Source organism: Strigops habroptila, chromosome 10 (assembly GCF_004027225.2).
Source record: "Strigops habroptila isolate Jane chromosome 10, bStrHab1.2.pri, whole genome shotgun sequence".
In the NCBI taxonomy this organism is placed as follows: domain Eukaryota; kingdom Metazoa; phylum Chordata; class Aves; order Psittaciformes; family Psittacidae; genus Strigops; species Strigops habroptila.
The window spans coordinates 7320474-7338988 of NC_046359.1; the positions used below are offsets into that span (position 1 = coordinate 7320474).

General features: G+C 36.1%; 1 protein-coding gene across 9 annotated transcripts in view; it reads right to left on the minus strand.

The window, feature by feature from the left end:
* The window catches only part of UTRN (utrophin), a 374126-nt gene that overhangs the window by 28696 nt on the left and 326915 nt on the right, over nucleotides 1–18515 (minus strand). For all 9 annotated transcript variants that reach the window (XM_030500119.1, XM_030500120.1, XM_030500121.1 and 6 more), the window contains 4 exons: nucleotides 15508–15593; nucleotides 11189–11346; nucleotides 8596–8762; nucleotides 6020–6131 (listed from right to left, as the gene is read on the minus strand). In XM_030500119.1, coding sequence (XP_030355979.1) covers nucleotides 6020–6131; nucleotides 8596–8762; nucleotides 11189–11346; nucleotides 15508–15593 — 523 coding nt within the window. The remainder of the gene's footprint in view (nucleotides 1–6019; nucleotides 6132–8595; nucleotides 8763–11188; nucleotides 11347–15507; nucleotides 15594–18515) is intronic.

The window sequence follows — 18515 nt, forward strand, 5'->3', positions numbered from 1 at the left end:
CAATAAAAATAGTAGATAATCAAAATGATGTTGGTAAGAGCTTCTTACATGAGGTTTTAACAAGTAAAAACACAACGAGCAAATCTGGGACTATGGTGTGTTTGAACCCCCAAATTTTAATACAGGTGAACTCAGGGAGGGCTCACAAAATCATTCTCGGAAAGCATCTGCTCTAGTCACTGCATCATCCAAACAAGGAACATGAGGCAGCCCAAAGGGCTGCTTGTTCTCACGCAACAGTAACTTCAGCAGATGGAACTCTGTCCCAAGGCCAAGAAATGAAAGTTTTAGTACCTACACATTGTAGAAATAAATGTCTACTGAGCTGCCAAACTTTTCCTCTGGTGTATTCTTTATTTGGTACGACAGCTTGACCCAGTTCCTTGGAAAGACTAATATGAATTTGTACTGACTTACAACAATAAACACTAACCAGTGATATTTGAGCAGATTTGGAAGAACTATTTTAATTTACATGCAACTAAGATGCAGCTCCTGGAAGTATTTAGTCTAATTTTTTTTGCATATAACCACACTACACAATCAAATCCAAAATTATGCCAAGAGAGATGTACTACAACATTTTACTTTCAAAAAGGAATAGGCAGGCACTGTTGTGTAGGATCTATCTTCTAAATTAAAACCAACAGGTAGCTTGTACACTTCCTTATATCATGACATCTTGACTATTTCCACACAAATCGATAGCAGAAATACCACCATAGTTACAGAACTACTTCAGAAGCAAAGGAAAAAAAATCCTTTCCTTCACTGAAAATTCCAGCCAAAAGACCATGCTTTCAAACTTGATTTAAAATGTCAGTTCTTAGAACAAGACAAACTTCAGGAAGGCATAACTAAGATCCATGGCTGGCACACATAAATAACTAAAAAACCATCTGTAGTGGAAGGTCTCCAGGCGAAAATCTGTAACAACTGACAGACCAGCATTAGCACTCTTCAATATACCAGCCAGGCATAAGTGGAGTCATAAGTCACAATCTAAAACCAGATAAAATTCCTTCTAAACCAATACAAATTTAAGAAACTGGGATTTACATGGAAAGCAGTGGAAAAAAGAATATGCTGAGGCATGGTTTTTACATGTAAGTTAAAAAACCCAGTTGGCATACATTTTTAATATATTAGAAATAGCACAAATCTTTGTTGGGAAAAAGCACTACCAAGAATGTAATAAACCAGCTGGAGAGTTCTAAATTAGCTCATATATAATAAAAAAATTATAATAAACATAAAAACATATGTGAATAAAGATTATACAATATTTATCATACATTTATATTTATTTCTCACTACACTCTTTTTTCAAAATAAAAATAAGACATGATAATGAAAGACCAAACAATTTCCCATTCCTTTCACTGCACCTACCTGTGTAAAAAGGTTACTCTCTACTTAAGTCATCATTCTCTTAATTACATTTCTTATACCACGTCTAACATGAAAACAAAGCGCGGTTCTAATATACATGAATATAGAAATAGAAATGACATCTATGTCATTTAAAAGGTCTTTAGTTGATTCTTTAATAGAAGACCTAGTAGAGATATTTGAATTTGATACTCTTCAAATGCATTGGTGAATCTTTAGGTTTGCAGTTTAACAAACCAACCAACCCCTTTTTTACACCTCCATATTTTTATTTCTTGACATTTTATTTATCTGTAACATCTGGTAGAATTTGTACCATAAGCCCAACTATTCTCGATGGAAAACAAAATTCTCAGATCCACTTAGGGTAAGAGCTCCAATATGTGCAGGTATGATGATAGCTGCATCTTAAAGCAGCTGTCAGCTAGCTACCACATGGAGGCTGGCAAACTCCCCAGTGTGGGAGGTGGAGTAAAGAGACAGATACTTCATTCCTCCAATTTTTTTATTTTATTTTTTTTTTGACACTTAAGAATGCAATTCACCAATAACTTAAATACACGTTTAAGTGCATACATTCATTCCCATTCACCAAAGCATCTCACATCCCTCGATAGAGGCATGAGAAAGGATACCATAAAAATTAGGTTATTACAGATGTAACAACTTTATTTATGGCTGTCGCTGCCACATGAGTGATGTTTGCACTGTGTAACATTGTGAAGATTGTCCTTCTGTGGCCACTTTCAAATAGGGGCATTTTACAGCAATTTCTCACCAAGAGGAGAAATAAACTGTGTCCATTTTAGTTTACTCCAATGAAACTAAGCTGTAATTTCAAGAGTAACTAATTTATCTCGGAATTTAACAAATTAAGTTGCAAAAGGGTAGCAGATCACATAAGCCAGCTATCCGAGCAACCATAAGAATGAGACCTAGAGGAAAGTACGTTGCCCAGCTGCTACATATCAAAGACTACCCTGACAACATAGGTATTCTTTTCAAGGCAAAGGGTAATCTATGAACTCCACAGCTGGAAGCAATGTTCCTCATGCAAAATAGCCAGATTCAACCATTCTTGCTACTTTCTTTCATCTTCCCTACAAACAATCTCATTTTGATAACAGTGAAGCGTCATGCTTGGTGCATTGATAAGCATGTCAAGATGAAACTACCAACTTATGTCAGTTTGTTGCTTATAAAACACTGAGGCCGCTTAATGTTGAGGAATGTATCCATCTTCTCTGGATGTCAGTAGTAATTAAATTTTCAGATGACTTATCTAGAGGAGAAGTCTTAACAGGCACTATTGCAGATAAGCTTTATTGTGCCTGAAAAGAAATTTTCAGTCTAGGGTGAACTATCATTCAACCAATAACTTCTGATGTCTTGCCTGTCACAGTCTGAGCTCTTTCAAGGAAATAGAATTCTGATCATCTGGAAGATGCAGGGGCTAATCTTTGCTGCCATCATTTTGTATAGAAAGGCTACAAAAATACAGTTCCCAAAATAAGGAGCTGTGCCAGGTGAGTGTAGTGGTACAGAACTACAAAAATTGATTATACTTATACTGAGGTCAGGAAGTAAGAATACTCACGATGACAAAATTTTCAGAACTGCTGATTTGATATTTGTACATTACCTCAGAAAAGCTGCTTTTATACTTTTACTGTGGAATATAGGAGTTGTGAAGTGGAAACAGTTCGGAGAAAAAAACCTGGAGCAATAACTATTTCCATCTGAAATTCAAAGGATCATTGGTACAGAAAGCCACACTGATATAACACAAGTATGACTACTGAGAGAACTGAGAGAATTTCCATTCCAAAAAAGCTAAAAATAAATTATGCAGGTACTTATGTAACAGTATTCCTGAATTAGATGCTAGGAAAATCTTACAAAAGTTTTACACGTGTCTTTTGAAAAATCTGTATTAAAAATCCCTTTTCTCTTTCTTTTCAGAGAAAGAGTATTTAAAGGCAAAAAAACCCCTACAAACACCTACAATGACTTTGCATTTCTACTACTTAGAGACAGTAATGTTTCCAGTTCATTACCTCACCCATCTCTAAATCCTGAATGAAAAAAAATAAAAAGACAGACATAACTGAATTTCCAGCATCAAGAAAACTAAACTGCAAGCTAGGATGAATACTAAATGGCATTACAGATCAGGATGCAATAACTACATATATATCTGGTGCAAATAGCCCTATTCTGAAATTATGAAGCAATTCTCATTAAAACTGATGCAACTATCATTAAACTCATTAAAATTGAGACTTATCCCCCTGCAAATTTAATTTTAAAAACAGATTCCTTAGACCTTCTCCAAATAATTTTAAATTTAAGTAGAAGTAACTGAGCTTCTGAGAAATCCCTTTATACACTAAGACTGAAATGCTTACCTGAAGACAATTAAAATGACTTCCTTCCATCTGTGACTAAGCTCCAGTTCTAAATGCCAGCTTTACTAACCAGGGATGCATTTTCTTTCCCTAATTATTGCCAGTATTCTTGTTATTAATGCATGAACATACATTAACAAAAAGAAAGAGAAACTGCATTTATCAATGCAGTTTGATGAGTACATGTATTTGTACTCTGCTTTGCAACATCAACCACAAAAGTAACATTTTTAACACCAATAGCCTTTAATTTGGTTGAAAAGAGAGCATTCTTCCTATTCAGGCTATCTGTACTGTAATATAATGGATTCTAAAGAACAATTCATTGGCTTTTGGTACCTTCTTTTTAATTTTTTTCTTTTTTCTCCACAGACCCAGCTCTCTTGCTATTTTTTGACCATTACTCCATTTAAACATAAGCTATTCTAGTAACTCGCTGCAATTCTTGAATATTATATTGCATTCAATGAGTTCAATATGTAAAGAAGTTTAACAACAAATAAGTACACCAAATGTAGAACATTATTACAAATAGTGATACCAAAAACCAATGGATTCTTTGTGTGAAATCAATTCTTTATTACAAACATAATTCAGATGAGATTTGTTAAAATGGATTGCATGTAGGTATTGATTATGGAAGTCTAACAGGCATATAAGGAGCTAGCAGAGTGTACTTCCAGCAGGACCCTAGAAAAATTCCAACTCCCATATTCAGCTTCTAAATCAATAGGGGTCAGTGCTGGACCTCTGGACCTCTAATTTTATGTGTCACCTAAATTATATGCCATCTCTTAGTCTGCTTTACTTTAAACTGCCCTAGTTTCCTTCATTTACCTCCTATATATTTGCCTTCCTTCACTCACTTTAATCAAGAATGTCATCTTATTCCCTTTAGTATTCCATAGTGGATTCACCTCATTCCTCCCATATTTCATGGAAAAAAAGGGACTTTTGCATTAGGTCACCTTATTTTGCACTTAATATTGTTTTAAAACTATATTCTTTTTGCAGCAATAACAGAAATCTTCATTATAATACAAGCTGTTCCTAGTCCCAGGGACAGAGGGGATTGCAGCCATTTCCAGAACATATTTTTCTGTATGACAGTATTGTAAATGAAATGGCTCACAGCTACACAATGTGAACATGTTTAACAAGAACTGAAAATTTCTCTCAGATATCAAATCTTCTGCTTTAGACAAAACCTAGAAGTCAACAGAAATAAGCTATCCTGTTCTAGGGACAGTACCATATCCCATTCCAGATGTAATCTCTGTATTTGACTAATGCAACAGGACGGGTATCTTATTCTGTGGACTGGCAGCATTATCTGTTTTGACACACCTTACACCTTCATTTCTGAATTTTCTGTGTCTTATAGGCAGTAAAAAATAACATTTCTGCTCCATGACCATGATATAAACTTAAGATGGGGTTTGAGAGAACTTTACAGGGAGAAAAAAAAAAGTGAAGCTAAGAAAAATATGTCTCAGACATGCTCATATTGTTTGGGTTACATTGGCTAAAGAGGCAAGTAAACGATCAGTATCAAATCGTGTCTGAAATTTCGTTAGGATAATACTGTGTTGTAAAACTGATTCTTGTTAGCAAACCTCTCACACCATTTTTGATTAGAAACTGTCAATTCTGTTTTCTTTTTTTTTTTTCCAGCTAAATATCCCAGTAAACAGTAATTACTCAGCAGAATGAAACATGACATATTTCTAACCATGTTTTTCATGAAGCAAACGCATGTTGGACCTGAAAGCAAAGATCGTGCACCTTAAAAAAAATTAAAGTACATTAGTAGAATATTAAATATTCTTTACTATGATATAGCAATAGTAAAGTGAGTCCCTTTCCTCTGACATGTTCTCGCCATTATAGAGTGTGTGTGCATGTGCAAGTATACAAGCACTGCAATTATATTTAATATTCCAGCTTTATTTTTACAAAACAAATGTGAAGTTCAAATTCTCTCAGAGGTGGATACTTCTACCTATTCCCACATAATCCAAACATCAACTACATAAAATCAGCAGCACTAGCAAAGTCCCTGACAACTTTCAAAGAGAAAGGCAGAAAGGCAGGCCCTACTAAACAGAGGAAAAAGAAAACCTGCCAGACTATCTAGGTGGCAGAAGACTACGAAAAAATTGAGACCTCAAATAATGCAAAACCAACCCCTCAGGAGCAGTCAATAAATTGGTACTCACTGGTATACAATACTCCACCATTGGGTAATGCAATTTATGTCCTTTTGCTGTACGGCCCGAAAAGAAACAGCTCTGACAGACGTCATAGTTGAAATGTTTTAAGCTCCGATACCTATAGGGACATTAAACAAAGTGATTAGAGCTTCCTAAGTTTAATTCTAATATTTACTTGTTACTAAGCTGCAACAAGGCAAATTATTCTCTGAAATGCTCTTCAGCAGCAGCAACACAAGGATACAGTAAGTTTGTTGTGATTAGTTTAGGAAGCACCTTCAAGTGTGCAGGTGTGTGTGACTGGGACATGGCACAGCCAATGCTCGTCACAGCTGCAGACCCAGGGGCACCAGTGCCACTGTAGCAGCTGCATGGGACAAAGAAAACCTGCAGCCCTCTTAGTCTAATTCACACAACCTTTCTACACTACACAGGTCACCTCATTGGGTATTTAAAAGTAATTCCTGCCTCCTACAGCCATACAGAGAGCCAGTGTCAATCATCTGTTGCCCAAATTGCTTTGCAGCAGAAAATCTTACAGGTATCAGCTTCATAGATGGAGCGTGGAGAGTTATAATTTCAAGGTTCAGACTCACTTAAAACTATATTGCTTCAGTTTTTCTTTTCCTCTCTTTAGTATTCAGATGGTATCTCAGAAAAAATGTATATAAACCAGACTGCTTTACTTTTATATGTTTTTACATTTACCAGTTAGCTTAAATGTTTGTACATAATTTTGATGCTCGGAAATTCTAAACAAATTTCAGAAAATAAAACTCTTTGAGAATTCATGAATTATAAAAATAAAAATAAGTTTTTAAAATTACATTGATTTATTTCCTTTTTTTTTTTTTATTAAGAGCATGTATATGTATAAACAAGGTTACAAACTTATACAGTATTCCTCTGTATTAAATGTAGCCACCAGGAACATGATTTTTTTCTTAAACTAAAGCTGACTAAAGCAACAATTCAATTCCAGATTCCGTCCACTGTTTTTTATATTATGGGTGTTCTGACTGGATAAGGTTATATTATTTGTATGAAACTAAAATGAGTTAACTGAATCAAATTGCATAGCTACTGAATAGTTAAAATTTAAATTAAATTGCTTCCTGAGAGCAGTTTTCAGTACCAATCCACATTTTTCCCTGGATGAGTTTTATGTTTTGTTTTGCGAGAGAATGTGTGTCTATAAATGTAAAGATTCACTTTTAAGGATGCTGATGCAACTGTTTATAATCTTTACCCAGAGCCTGTGTATTAAATGGCCACATCTACCTTCTGCTAAGACATTAGATGCTTCTGTTGTTGCAGATCTCTAAATATGTTGGAGAAATTGTTTAAAATTAGCCATTCCTTTGACTTTCATTCTCTTCTTATCTATCTCTTTGTCCTCTTTCTCCACACAGAGCATTTCAGAATGTACAAGATTCAACTTAGGCATCTAAAAGATATCTGAGCTGGACCTTTGTCACTCTATGCTCCCTCAAGCATTAAGAAAAGCAGGAATATTCAGCATTTCATCTCCTCTTAAGACAGGCAACAAAGCTGGAACAGATTAATTACTTTTGGAAGTACTCATATATCTATATTTATGGTAAAAGAGGAAGGTTGCTAGCTCAATCAGACTAAAGCCCACATGCCTAAAGCTAGATGAGGTAAACCTGACCTTAGGATTCATATTGTTATCACTTAAAACATCAGAAAGAAGGAGAAACAGAAAGCATGGGGAACAAAACTTACCTCATCTGCCTAGATATCTAAAGAAACATCTTAGAATCACTTACAAGAAAGACTACTTTATATCGTTCCTAAATAATACACTCAAATCCATGATCACAGCAAAAGAAAAAGCTAGTTATGTTTAAAAAAAAAAATAATATTTATATACTGGAGTAATCAATTCACAAATGCATTTTAGTCGCTACAGTACTCACTAAGGGTACCAACTACCTCATGCCCGATGATGATACTTCATATTTAAATCATACTGTTTAGGAAAATATCCCTAGTATCACCTATTTTATTTTTTTTTTTTTAGAATTCACAGCTCCCTTTGAACAGATGGAAGTTTGATTATGTGCAATGCTTTAGACAGGAACTGTGCAAGTCTCATCACAGAAACATATCAATGTTTGTGCTAAGCAAGGAAAGATTGCTGTTGGAGGGTGTTTAATATTGCCTGGCATGAGTTAGTTTCCCAAGCCTTATGCAGGAGAGCAGGCAGACAGGACACATCTTTTCTTACTGATCAGCTACTTTTATTCTTGTGCTAATAGAACACATGGGGTACATTTATACTTCATTTGCTACTTATTGGTTCTACTAATGCCAAAACACCTGATGACAGCCTGCCCTGCATACTGGTCAGTAAAAGGACCATTGGGTGTCTAACAGCAGTACTGCAGGAGCCAGAAACACAATAGCTCATGTCAAACTGTGGCCTCACCATGAGTGGCGGATCTCATCTTAAAGCAGGAAAATGGTGGAAAAACAAACAGAAAGAATTGTACCTGTTGAAAGACTTAAAAGTGTGGCTATTTTCAGAGAAATTTTGCACCCAATTCCTCTCCTCTTACCTAAAGCCAACAATTGGACACTCTTTACAGATGTTACACTTGGCCTGGTGTTTTGCTGTTTCTGCAGCTGCCACGCGGTGTAGAACTGGTAGCCATACCATAGACTGTGGCTCTAAGCGCATCCAATCTATAAATTGCTTTACAGTTATTTCTGGCTTATTGTGGTTCTGTGGAGAGAAAAAACAAAAAACAACCGCACATTCAAATTTAAAAAAGCACAACAACAACAAAACCAAACAACACACACAAGCAGGTTTTCCTTCGAATTCAACTACATGAAAAAACCAAAACCAAACCCAAACTACCTGCGTCAATCCTTTCCGTGCCACGTTAATGTAAAAACAGCTACAGGATACAAGAAAAATCCTCAATGAAAATTCAAATAAAGAAAACGAGTTAGTAAGACTATAGAGCACTAAACAGATGTGGCTGTGATAGAGTAGACAGATGGTAACAAAGATGGAGCACATATTAAAGGAGTAATGAAGTCCATAGTAAAGCCATCTTTGAAAGGAAAGGAATTGAGAAAGAAGTAAGGGAGCACGAAAGGGAAGAATTTTCTGCAGTTCAGACAGGTTGTCTTTTGAGTTAGGATCGATGCCAGGCTGCTAAAAGTCAGTAAAGTCTACTAATTGCCATGAGACTCATGCAATTTCTTTTTTTTTTTAATGGTTTGAGCCCACAGTATTCTTTCAAGATAGTACATTAAAAAAGCCCACAAAAATAAACAGGTACATAAATAAATAATGAGAAAGAAATTTGCCACTTATAGGAAATCACTGCAAGAATATGGCACAGCTAAAGTATCAGCATGATTGTTTTAAGAAGCAAACATGATTCCATATTCTTTTTAAGTTGCAACCACTGCAGGAGGCTACCTGTAAAGGTGTTATATTCACAAATGCATTTGTGATATATTGTCAGCAATAAGAACAGACATCATCTTTCTGAGCTCACTGGAAGTAATAGAACACAAAATGAAAGTTATTCTTAAATGTTAACACATGACAAGAAGCAACATTAGGCTTCTTAACCTATTCATAGTTCAAGTAAACTTTGCCAGTAAGAGGGAGTGGCATGAAAAAAACCTAAACCAAACCAAACCAAAACAAACCCCCCACTGACGTCCCCACCAGCAAAACACCCATTTTTTTCACTAGTCTGAGATGACTGTCATGCAGCTGCAACCTTTCTCTATGCTCTCTTAATGACCAGAGACTGAACTTGAGCTATTCATGTGAGATGAAGGATGCAACTTTATCATGAGTATAATCATAATATCACATAAAGTATTTAAACACTACCTTCCTAGTGTCCCTTACCCATAATTGAACAGCATGGGAGATGGGGCAGATCCTTGAGAGATATAAAGATCATTCCTCTGTGACAGAAAAAGCCTGCCACTAGCAAATGAATAATTTATTTCAGTATGACTTGAACCACTTGAGGCCAGTGATAGATACATCAAGTACCATCCCTTATTCTCTGAAGCAGAAATGTTAAAACCTCAGGGGAAGTTTTACATGGTTAATTGGTGAAACCAACTTCCACAAGTATCTACCAAATTATTCATTATCTGGACAAACACTCTTCCAATTCCAGTCATTTCAGAGTTCAGAAGTGAATCTAACACTTCTGAAAAAGAAAAAAGCACAACTGAATTTTTCAATGCACTGAAAATGTAGAAATGTCTACAAAAGAATGTCAGAAGAAAAATGCTCTAAAAGTTCACTATAACATATAGTGCTTGATTCAATAAAATCAGAAATATTAAAGTCAGTAGTTTTATATATGCCACAGTGAATTTTTAATCCATGCATAATTTCTGACAATACTCAAAGCAGCCACTTTCACAGAAATAACACACTCAAGCAGTATAGTTATCACTAAGAAACAGTCAGAGCCTTAGGCATCCCTGACAAGGTCTGAGTTGGGTTGTATTCCATCACATCTCCTTTTTCATTGCCATCTTCTTTAAACAGACAGACACTCCTTGCAGCCTAATTAACCCCCTGCATGTAGTGTGGAGCTAAACAGCAGGCTGTAAGACAGCTTTATTCCATGTTCTGATTTGCTGCATAAAGGGTCACAATATATAAAAGACTACGCATGAAGTTTCATGCAACTGCAAGCTCTTTTGTCAGTAAAATAATGCTAAATAATTTCCTGATGTATAAGGACAAAAATTTCTATCAACATCATCTTCTTCTGCTGAGATCATGTCTTGTTCCTGCAAGGAAAAGCACATTGTTCTCACATTATCAGGTTGCTTTGAATGATGCAAAGTGGGATAATTGGCTGCTACAATTTCTTTTAACAGCTTTTAGAGCAGCCAATATTGTCAAAACCACAAAGATTTATATATTTTTTTGATAAATGTAATTTGTTTGATCCTCTCCTAAACCATAAACCACCTCTAACAGCTGCATTTTCTCAATAACTTCCTACATTTAGTTGCAGAAGCATATTCATTTCTGTTCAAAAACTCAGTGGATGTTTTTAAATTCATCTCTTATTTTTACAGCATGTGAAAGTGAATCTTCAGACTTCAGGGAGAGGGGTTTTTTTTACATGAGGGTCTTTGTTATCTTACCTGTTGGAAGCAGCTGCGCACGCTAGGTTCAATGTTGCTGCCACCAAAGGCTGCCACTTCCCCAAGCTGCCGTGGGATCTGGATAGCATCGTGAAGCAGCAGGCCCAGCTGCCTCTGGTCACACATTTCTGTGGGGCCTGCCACCTCCTTGAAGAGATCTGCAACACCAACAAGAGACACTGGCTCATTTAATTTCCATATATACCATTGTACTCATTGGCTGGCTTGGATCAAAGCTCCAAGTAATCTTATAAGAAGAAAAAAAATATACTATCCCCCTACTTTTCATGTTTCCCACCAGAATAACCATTAATAGATTAGAAATATATGAAAGTTGAAAATTCAGTCTGACTGCACTTCTGATTGCAAAACAGACAAGCTTTGTTCAGAAACACTCAAGAGAAATTCTTTTATTACACTGTGTAAATTGGTTTGCCTTTCATTTGGAGCAATAGTCAAGCTTTGCCAGTGTGCTTCAGAAAGTCTGGTCATACTTTTTATCTTGACAAAGGAGGCTGAGGCAGAAGACAGGATTTTCACAAAAGAGAAATCCAGATGACTGAATTAAGTTTTAGAGGTTCTTTTATTTTTCAAACCCTTTTCTTGACCAATGAAACAAATTCTACAGCATTTTCAGTACTCAGTGGTGAGGAAAAAAACCCACAGACAACAGCAGTGACAGAACAAGTACTGCACAGCTGCAGGCTCATCTGGCAAACCCAGGTCCTGGCTAGCTTCTTCAGCTGCGGTTGGGATAGTTTTCCAGTTTCTAAGCATCAGTTTAAAAAACCTGACAGGATTAAAAAAAAAAAATTAAAAATGCCCGTTTCATTCTTTCTGTTTGCATTACTGTATAGCAGAAACAGGCACTAAAAGAAAAATAATTCATTAACTGCTTTAGCTGGGAGGAAGATGAAGTAATTTCCTAAGCCCTAAAACTTGGGTTGATTGGGGAGGTAGTAAAAGGAGACAAAAATCACATGGCAGGAGAGGAAATAGGCAAAGTGATTAGCTAGGGTTGATCTAAGTAGGAAATCAAATACCTTTGAAAAGCTCAAACTCTGCCAAAACACTCGACTTAAAAAACAAATAAAACTTAACACTGGCAGCAGCTGTGCCATAACTAGTGAGCATTCACGTGCAAAGGAGTTCATGGATGGTATCGTCTTTTCCAAGAACCCTCAATGCCTTTGATGTGACACACAGGAGCAGAAGCTCCTAGGCTAAAGGTATGGAAAGCTGAAATATTTTTGCTTTCTGTCCTACCTCCTTAAATTACCCCACAAGATATTCCCTGGCCAAGGAGGCATGGTGAGAGCAGCTCTCAAGTGGCAGGCATATGGAAGGAGGTTTGGTTTAGCTCTGACAGGAAGCACCCAAACGTACTCATGTCAGTGGGAAAAGGAACCTCATATGTCACCCACCAGCAACGTCAGAAGCCAGAAACTATTTTAAATGGTGTTTGTTAATATGTACATACATACATGAGTTTACATATAAAATACATTGATATAAATGTTAAATTGTATATGGGACTCTACCAAAAGGACAAAAACAATGATGGGGGAAGTGAAAGAAAAGATTATTCAGACCTGAGCCGTAGCAAAAAAACCAGAAACAAGAAAAAAGTAAAAATAATCAGTTAATCTTACATTAAATTCATCCTCACACTTCTATTTCAAGGATGACAGCCAATGAGATTTAAACTGCAAAAACCTGTAAAAATGTACTGAACTGGCTGGTGTAGAAGGAGATACTTGAAATAAGAAGTTTATTAGATTCCTTCAAAAATGGTAATAAGATAGTAGTGAAATGTCCACAATACACATTTTATGTGGCATTGTTAAAAGATAGGATCCACATTCTTTTTTTTTTTCTTTTTACTATCACAGTGTTAGTTCCAAATGGTTTGAAAATTAAGAACAAAAACATAACAGTAAAAAAATTACACTTCAAGGATGTTCTACATCACTTAATAACTGAATTGCTTTACAGCTGAGATTTGGCTACTTGAAGTAGCCCTCTTTTTCACCTCAAATTCTACATTTTTGACGCAGTAAATTATATGACCCAAAAATCTACAAATCTATTCACAAAATATGTGAAATAAAACTCCACATGTGTTTTCTGTTTCTGCTGTCAGTCTGGGCTTTCTGGATTAAAAATGAGCCCAGGTAAGATGGGAATGCACTGGGAAATGTATTCCCAGTTATTACACAGTAATATGACATCTCTCCACCTCTAAAGCTAAAGAAAAGAGAGGGAAGAATAGAATTCCTGCTGTCCCTCAGGAAATCCATCCTCTCCAAGACATCATTTGTCTCCTGATTGCGTGACTAGGCATAAAACCTGCTGTGAATAATCACACACACAAATTAAGCTTTTTACTGTTGCAAACAGTTGCTGATATGATTAGCTTTTACCTTCCTAGAACATTTGAGACCGCTAAAATTGAGTGGTTAAAAATTTGTATTAAGCACCCATATCTGGGGATATTGCTCTTCCTTCCAAGTGACTTACTTTTTTGAAAACACTTAGCATTTCCATTATGGTTTTCTCTTGAAGACCTAAAATGGTTGGACTTGATCTTAAAAGTCTTTTCCAACCTGGTTGATTCTATGATATGAGAAAATTTCTCTCAACAGTAGGTCAGCAGAAGGTAGTAGTTTTGATTTTTGACAAAATCAAAACAAACAAGAGGGTTCACACCAAATATCAGTCTGTGACACAGCTTGTGCCAGAGGACCCCAAAATGCTGACTGCAAAGCCACCAATCAGTACCTGACACCATTACTTCCTTTATCCTTTGGCAAAATTTCTTTCTGATCAAAGCCTGGCCCACTGATCAAAAGTTATTATAAAAAAAGGATGCTTTATCTGACTATTAATCCTCCACTTTCAGAAGCCGAGGAACCATTTCAATTTCAGATGTATTTCAGGTTGAAGTTATGATCACTTGGTACAAAAGGCTCCTGTGACTTTTTCTGTACAATTTTTTAGGGCTTGTCACAGCAATCTTCAGGAAAAAGACCATCCCGTGTTAACACAGATTATACAAAACTGCAACCACCATTTTTACTTTACTACTAGACACAAAGCAACAACATAAAAATGAATCTGACCTTGTAATTTCCTTGTTCTGCTTCAGTACCTGTATTCAGTGACTGTAAGTATATTAATTCGTTACTGATAGCAATTTACTGAGTTTATTCACAGGTTTGGGGTTCGAGCCATCTTTGAGCCATCTTTTTGCATGTTATCATTCTGTTATCCACAACCTCACTCCTGTATTTTATGAAATTTTTTTATTTCACACCAAATGGCAGATTACTGCCTGAATTGTCATTACTGAACAAAGGTATTTCTGCCAAGCTCTTTTAATTATGGATTTATTCACAGATATGTCAAATGACATAAAGCAACTAAAAACCCCAAAGGCTCAGTATGCCAGTCAGATGGCCAAATTATGTTCTTATGCATAAGATACCTGTACTTTTGCTCAATATTAATAGCCAAGATTACCTACAAATGCTTCTAAGGAAAGCTAAACTTGTTGCAGAGCTCCAATGGTACACAGTTGCTATATCTTTTACACGTGTTTACAAAATGTGCCAAGTAACTACTGCAAAGAATAGCAATTTTAAGATGATGTGGATAGTATGTAACTGTCCATCTAGGATGCTCTTACATAGTGTTAAATCTCTTGTTCTGTATTTGTCAGGGGAGTTTGCCACAACGTTACTCAATTCGCTTCAGCTCCTACAATTATTTTTGTGAACTATTTTTATACTACTCAGAATTTCTCAAGCTTGCAAAATTACTTAACATAATCTAAACTTTCATGGTACAATTCTAGCAGAAAGCATGTATACTGGAAAACTAATTTCAGAGTTCAGATCATCATTCCTATAAATCACAAAATACAGCTGCTGGATTTTGATGCTTTATCAAACACAACCAACACTGACTTGCTTGATTTTTCCCTAAGCAAAATATACACACACAAAAAAGAGACTAGAATCACTCAAAGAGAATACTTCTGCAGCTTCCACACGCTACATTCTCCTTGCTTTTGGGGAGAGCACTAACATGCATTAGACACTGCATAATTGACATGAATACTTTCCAGTCAGGATATAAATCCTACTTTCTCTCTCACTGATGATAATGAAAACAGCAATGCTATTTTACTTATAAGAAAACTGTCTTGCTACAGGCATGAGAAATGTTTTACTACAAATTTTGCTACAATGTGTTTTGTCATACTGCATAACTTAATTACATAAAGTAAGCATTTTATAAAACACATTCTTCCTTACATCTGTATTTCTCTTCCAGAAGGCCCTTAGAAAGAGACATCAAGCCAATTTTCAGGGACTGCACTCGAATTTTTCCAGTTCGGCCACTGAAATGAGAAAGATAAGAATTTAATACAGTTTAATTTTATTTCATTCCAACTCAAGTTTATTAAAAAATGCAAAGGCGTTGGTGAGCTCTACTTCAAATAGACTTCAAATCTCAAAACAAATTAACACTACAAATAAATAAAGAATTCTTCCCTTAAAAAAGCTCAGTTTGCCTTCTAAGTGGTTTACATGTCAAAACAGTTGGTATTACTCCAAAAGGGCAGACATTTAGCTCTGTAAAGCTCTCAACATGATTTAATAATGTGGAATACAGAGAAAAAACATACAAGCACACAGCAGGAAAGCCTATTACGCAGTCCGAAACACAAGGACTGCAAAATAAAACCATGTATTCATATCACGGTAATTCATTGTTTTCACTTCATTTTTTCCTTTTATGTTTAAAATGCTCTAATATACATGTGTACCAGTACATAAACAGACAATCACATGCAGGAATTAAATAATGTGGAGCTGTTGTTATTTTTAAGCAATGTGACTGCAGGTTCATCTTGTCCAATGTCAAAAAAAAAAACCCAAACAAAAAACCCAAACCCAAGCCACCACACATCAAGCCTTAAGCAACTTGAGAACAGGTAAGTGGTTACAAAAGCAAGTGATTTTAAACCTGCAATACAAACACTGTTCAAAAAAGTACTAAAAAAATACAAAAAAGTACAAAAAAGCAACAAACCCAGGGCACATGGAAAAGGACAATTTTAAAGTTCAAAATATCAGTGCAGAAACACGTTCTTAAAAGATCTGATGATTTCTTTTTTCAAAGACCAAAAACCGTGCAATTTGTCTTTAGATGAGACAAGGCAAAAAAAAAAATTAAAAAAAAAAAAAATATAATGAGAATAGTAGTTAAACTGTATATATTATACACAAACCCTGCATTTAAAGTTATCTGGATGTTTCACCAGTACCACCACAAACATTACTTTGGTCCCTTCTGCCATGCAAAAGTGATATATCCTTTACTTCTGGAGTGGTTATTAGATATCTCTTTCTGTCCTATCTATTCAACATATGGTCTGCTGTCTGATTTACTTCACAAATGTTGGGCTGAATACAAAATTATTCATTTACTCCTGGGCTCTCAGTAAATTAGCTAAGCACCTTACAAATATTAATGCATTTGTCTTCACAACCATCACCCAATCTAGTGAGACTAGACAGTATTATCTTTTCCAATCCACAAGCTGGAAGAGAGGTACAGAGAAATTATTGCCAAATTAATCAAAAACACACATTACTTTTACTGCCTAGCTTGAAAACCTGGACCCAATTTTCCGGAATGTTATAAAAGTGCCACCTATTTCATACATTCAATCCTAGCTTTGAATTACCTCCTTCAATCACAGACACTACATCATTCTGGCAGACCTTAACGTGTAAATGGCTCATTCTGCAACCTTGATAAAGTTCTGTGTAGGGCTGTCTGTGTTTTCACTTTGTATTCAATGCAAAAACAAAGGTGAATTCAGCTTTGATTTAACTCAGGACTGACTACAGCATTTGTTTATTAAAGGCATAAGCTCAGAAAAACAGCAGCTAACAGGCCACATATATGCCCTGTGCAGGTCAGGGCACATATGCGAAGGCTTCAAACTTCTCTGGATTTCAGCAGATTGCTATATGGACTGTGAAAACTTCCCTTTGCACAAAAAGCATCTTCTCAATAAACTATAAAAAGAATTACGAAGCCTGCAATATTACATTTTCATAAAGAGCGACATATTTCCCACTAGCCTTTTTCTTGGAAACAGATAATTATTAGCAGTGTAATTATATACACAGTAAGAAATGCCACACCAAAACCAAGACTTCCCTACCCCCCAGCCTGTAGCTGTAGCACTGACACTTCCAATTCAATGGTTTAAATTTGTCCAGCTGAGGTTGGGAGGAACTTCTGGAGATCATCTAGATCAATGCCCCTGCTCAGGCAGGTAAACCAGCTATTTCCTCATCATATCAAATTGGGTTTTGAGTATCTTCAAGAATGGAGACTGCACAGCTTCTCTGGGCAAAGTATGGAGCTGTTTGATCACCCTCACAGTAAAAAAACCCCAACTTTTTCTTATATGTTTAAGAAGAATTTTCAGTCTGTGCCCACTGCCTCTTGTCCTGTCACTGGGCAGCACTGAGAAAAGCCTGGCTCCATCTTCTCTACTGTTCCCATCAGGTATTTATGCACATTGATGAGATCCCTCTGAAACATCTCTTGTCAGCGTTGAAAAGCCCCAGATCTCAACCTCTCCTGATACATAAGATACTTCAAGTCCTTAATCATCTTCGTGGTGCTTCACTGTACTCATTCCAGTTTGTCCATGTCTCTTTTGTCCTGGGGAGCCTAGAACTGGACCCAGCACTCCAGATGTGTCTCACCAGTCCCGAGCAGAGGGGACTGTGTGTGATAACATCTAAAAATCAAGGTCTTACAGCTGGAAAGTTCAGGAAAATGTTTAATTCTTCAATTAATAAAAAATCTATGGGTCAAGTATTTAGAATCAAGTGCCAGCACACCACTCCGATTCACTATAGCAATACAAGCATTAAAAGGTTAATTGATAAGACCGCTTGAAGCAGCTCAGATATTTTTTGCTCTGATCCTGATGAAGGGAAGTGTGAATCATTATACCTCTATTAAAAGTTGTCCATTCTCCATCGATACAACAGTGAAAGGCAGTATTGAAATGGCACATTACTGACCTTTGACCTATCTTCAAATGAAACACAGTAAAACCATTATTGCTGCCTGTCAGAAGTGCTCTTCTTGTTTACTAAAGTCCGTTTGTCCCTCTGGATATATGTGAGCCCTCTTTCCCCAGGCAATACAAAGTCTAAGGATTCATTAACCTTACAGTGTGATTCTGACATTCTTCTCCTTCCTCAAACGAACTGGAATTTTATTGTTC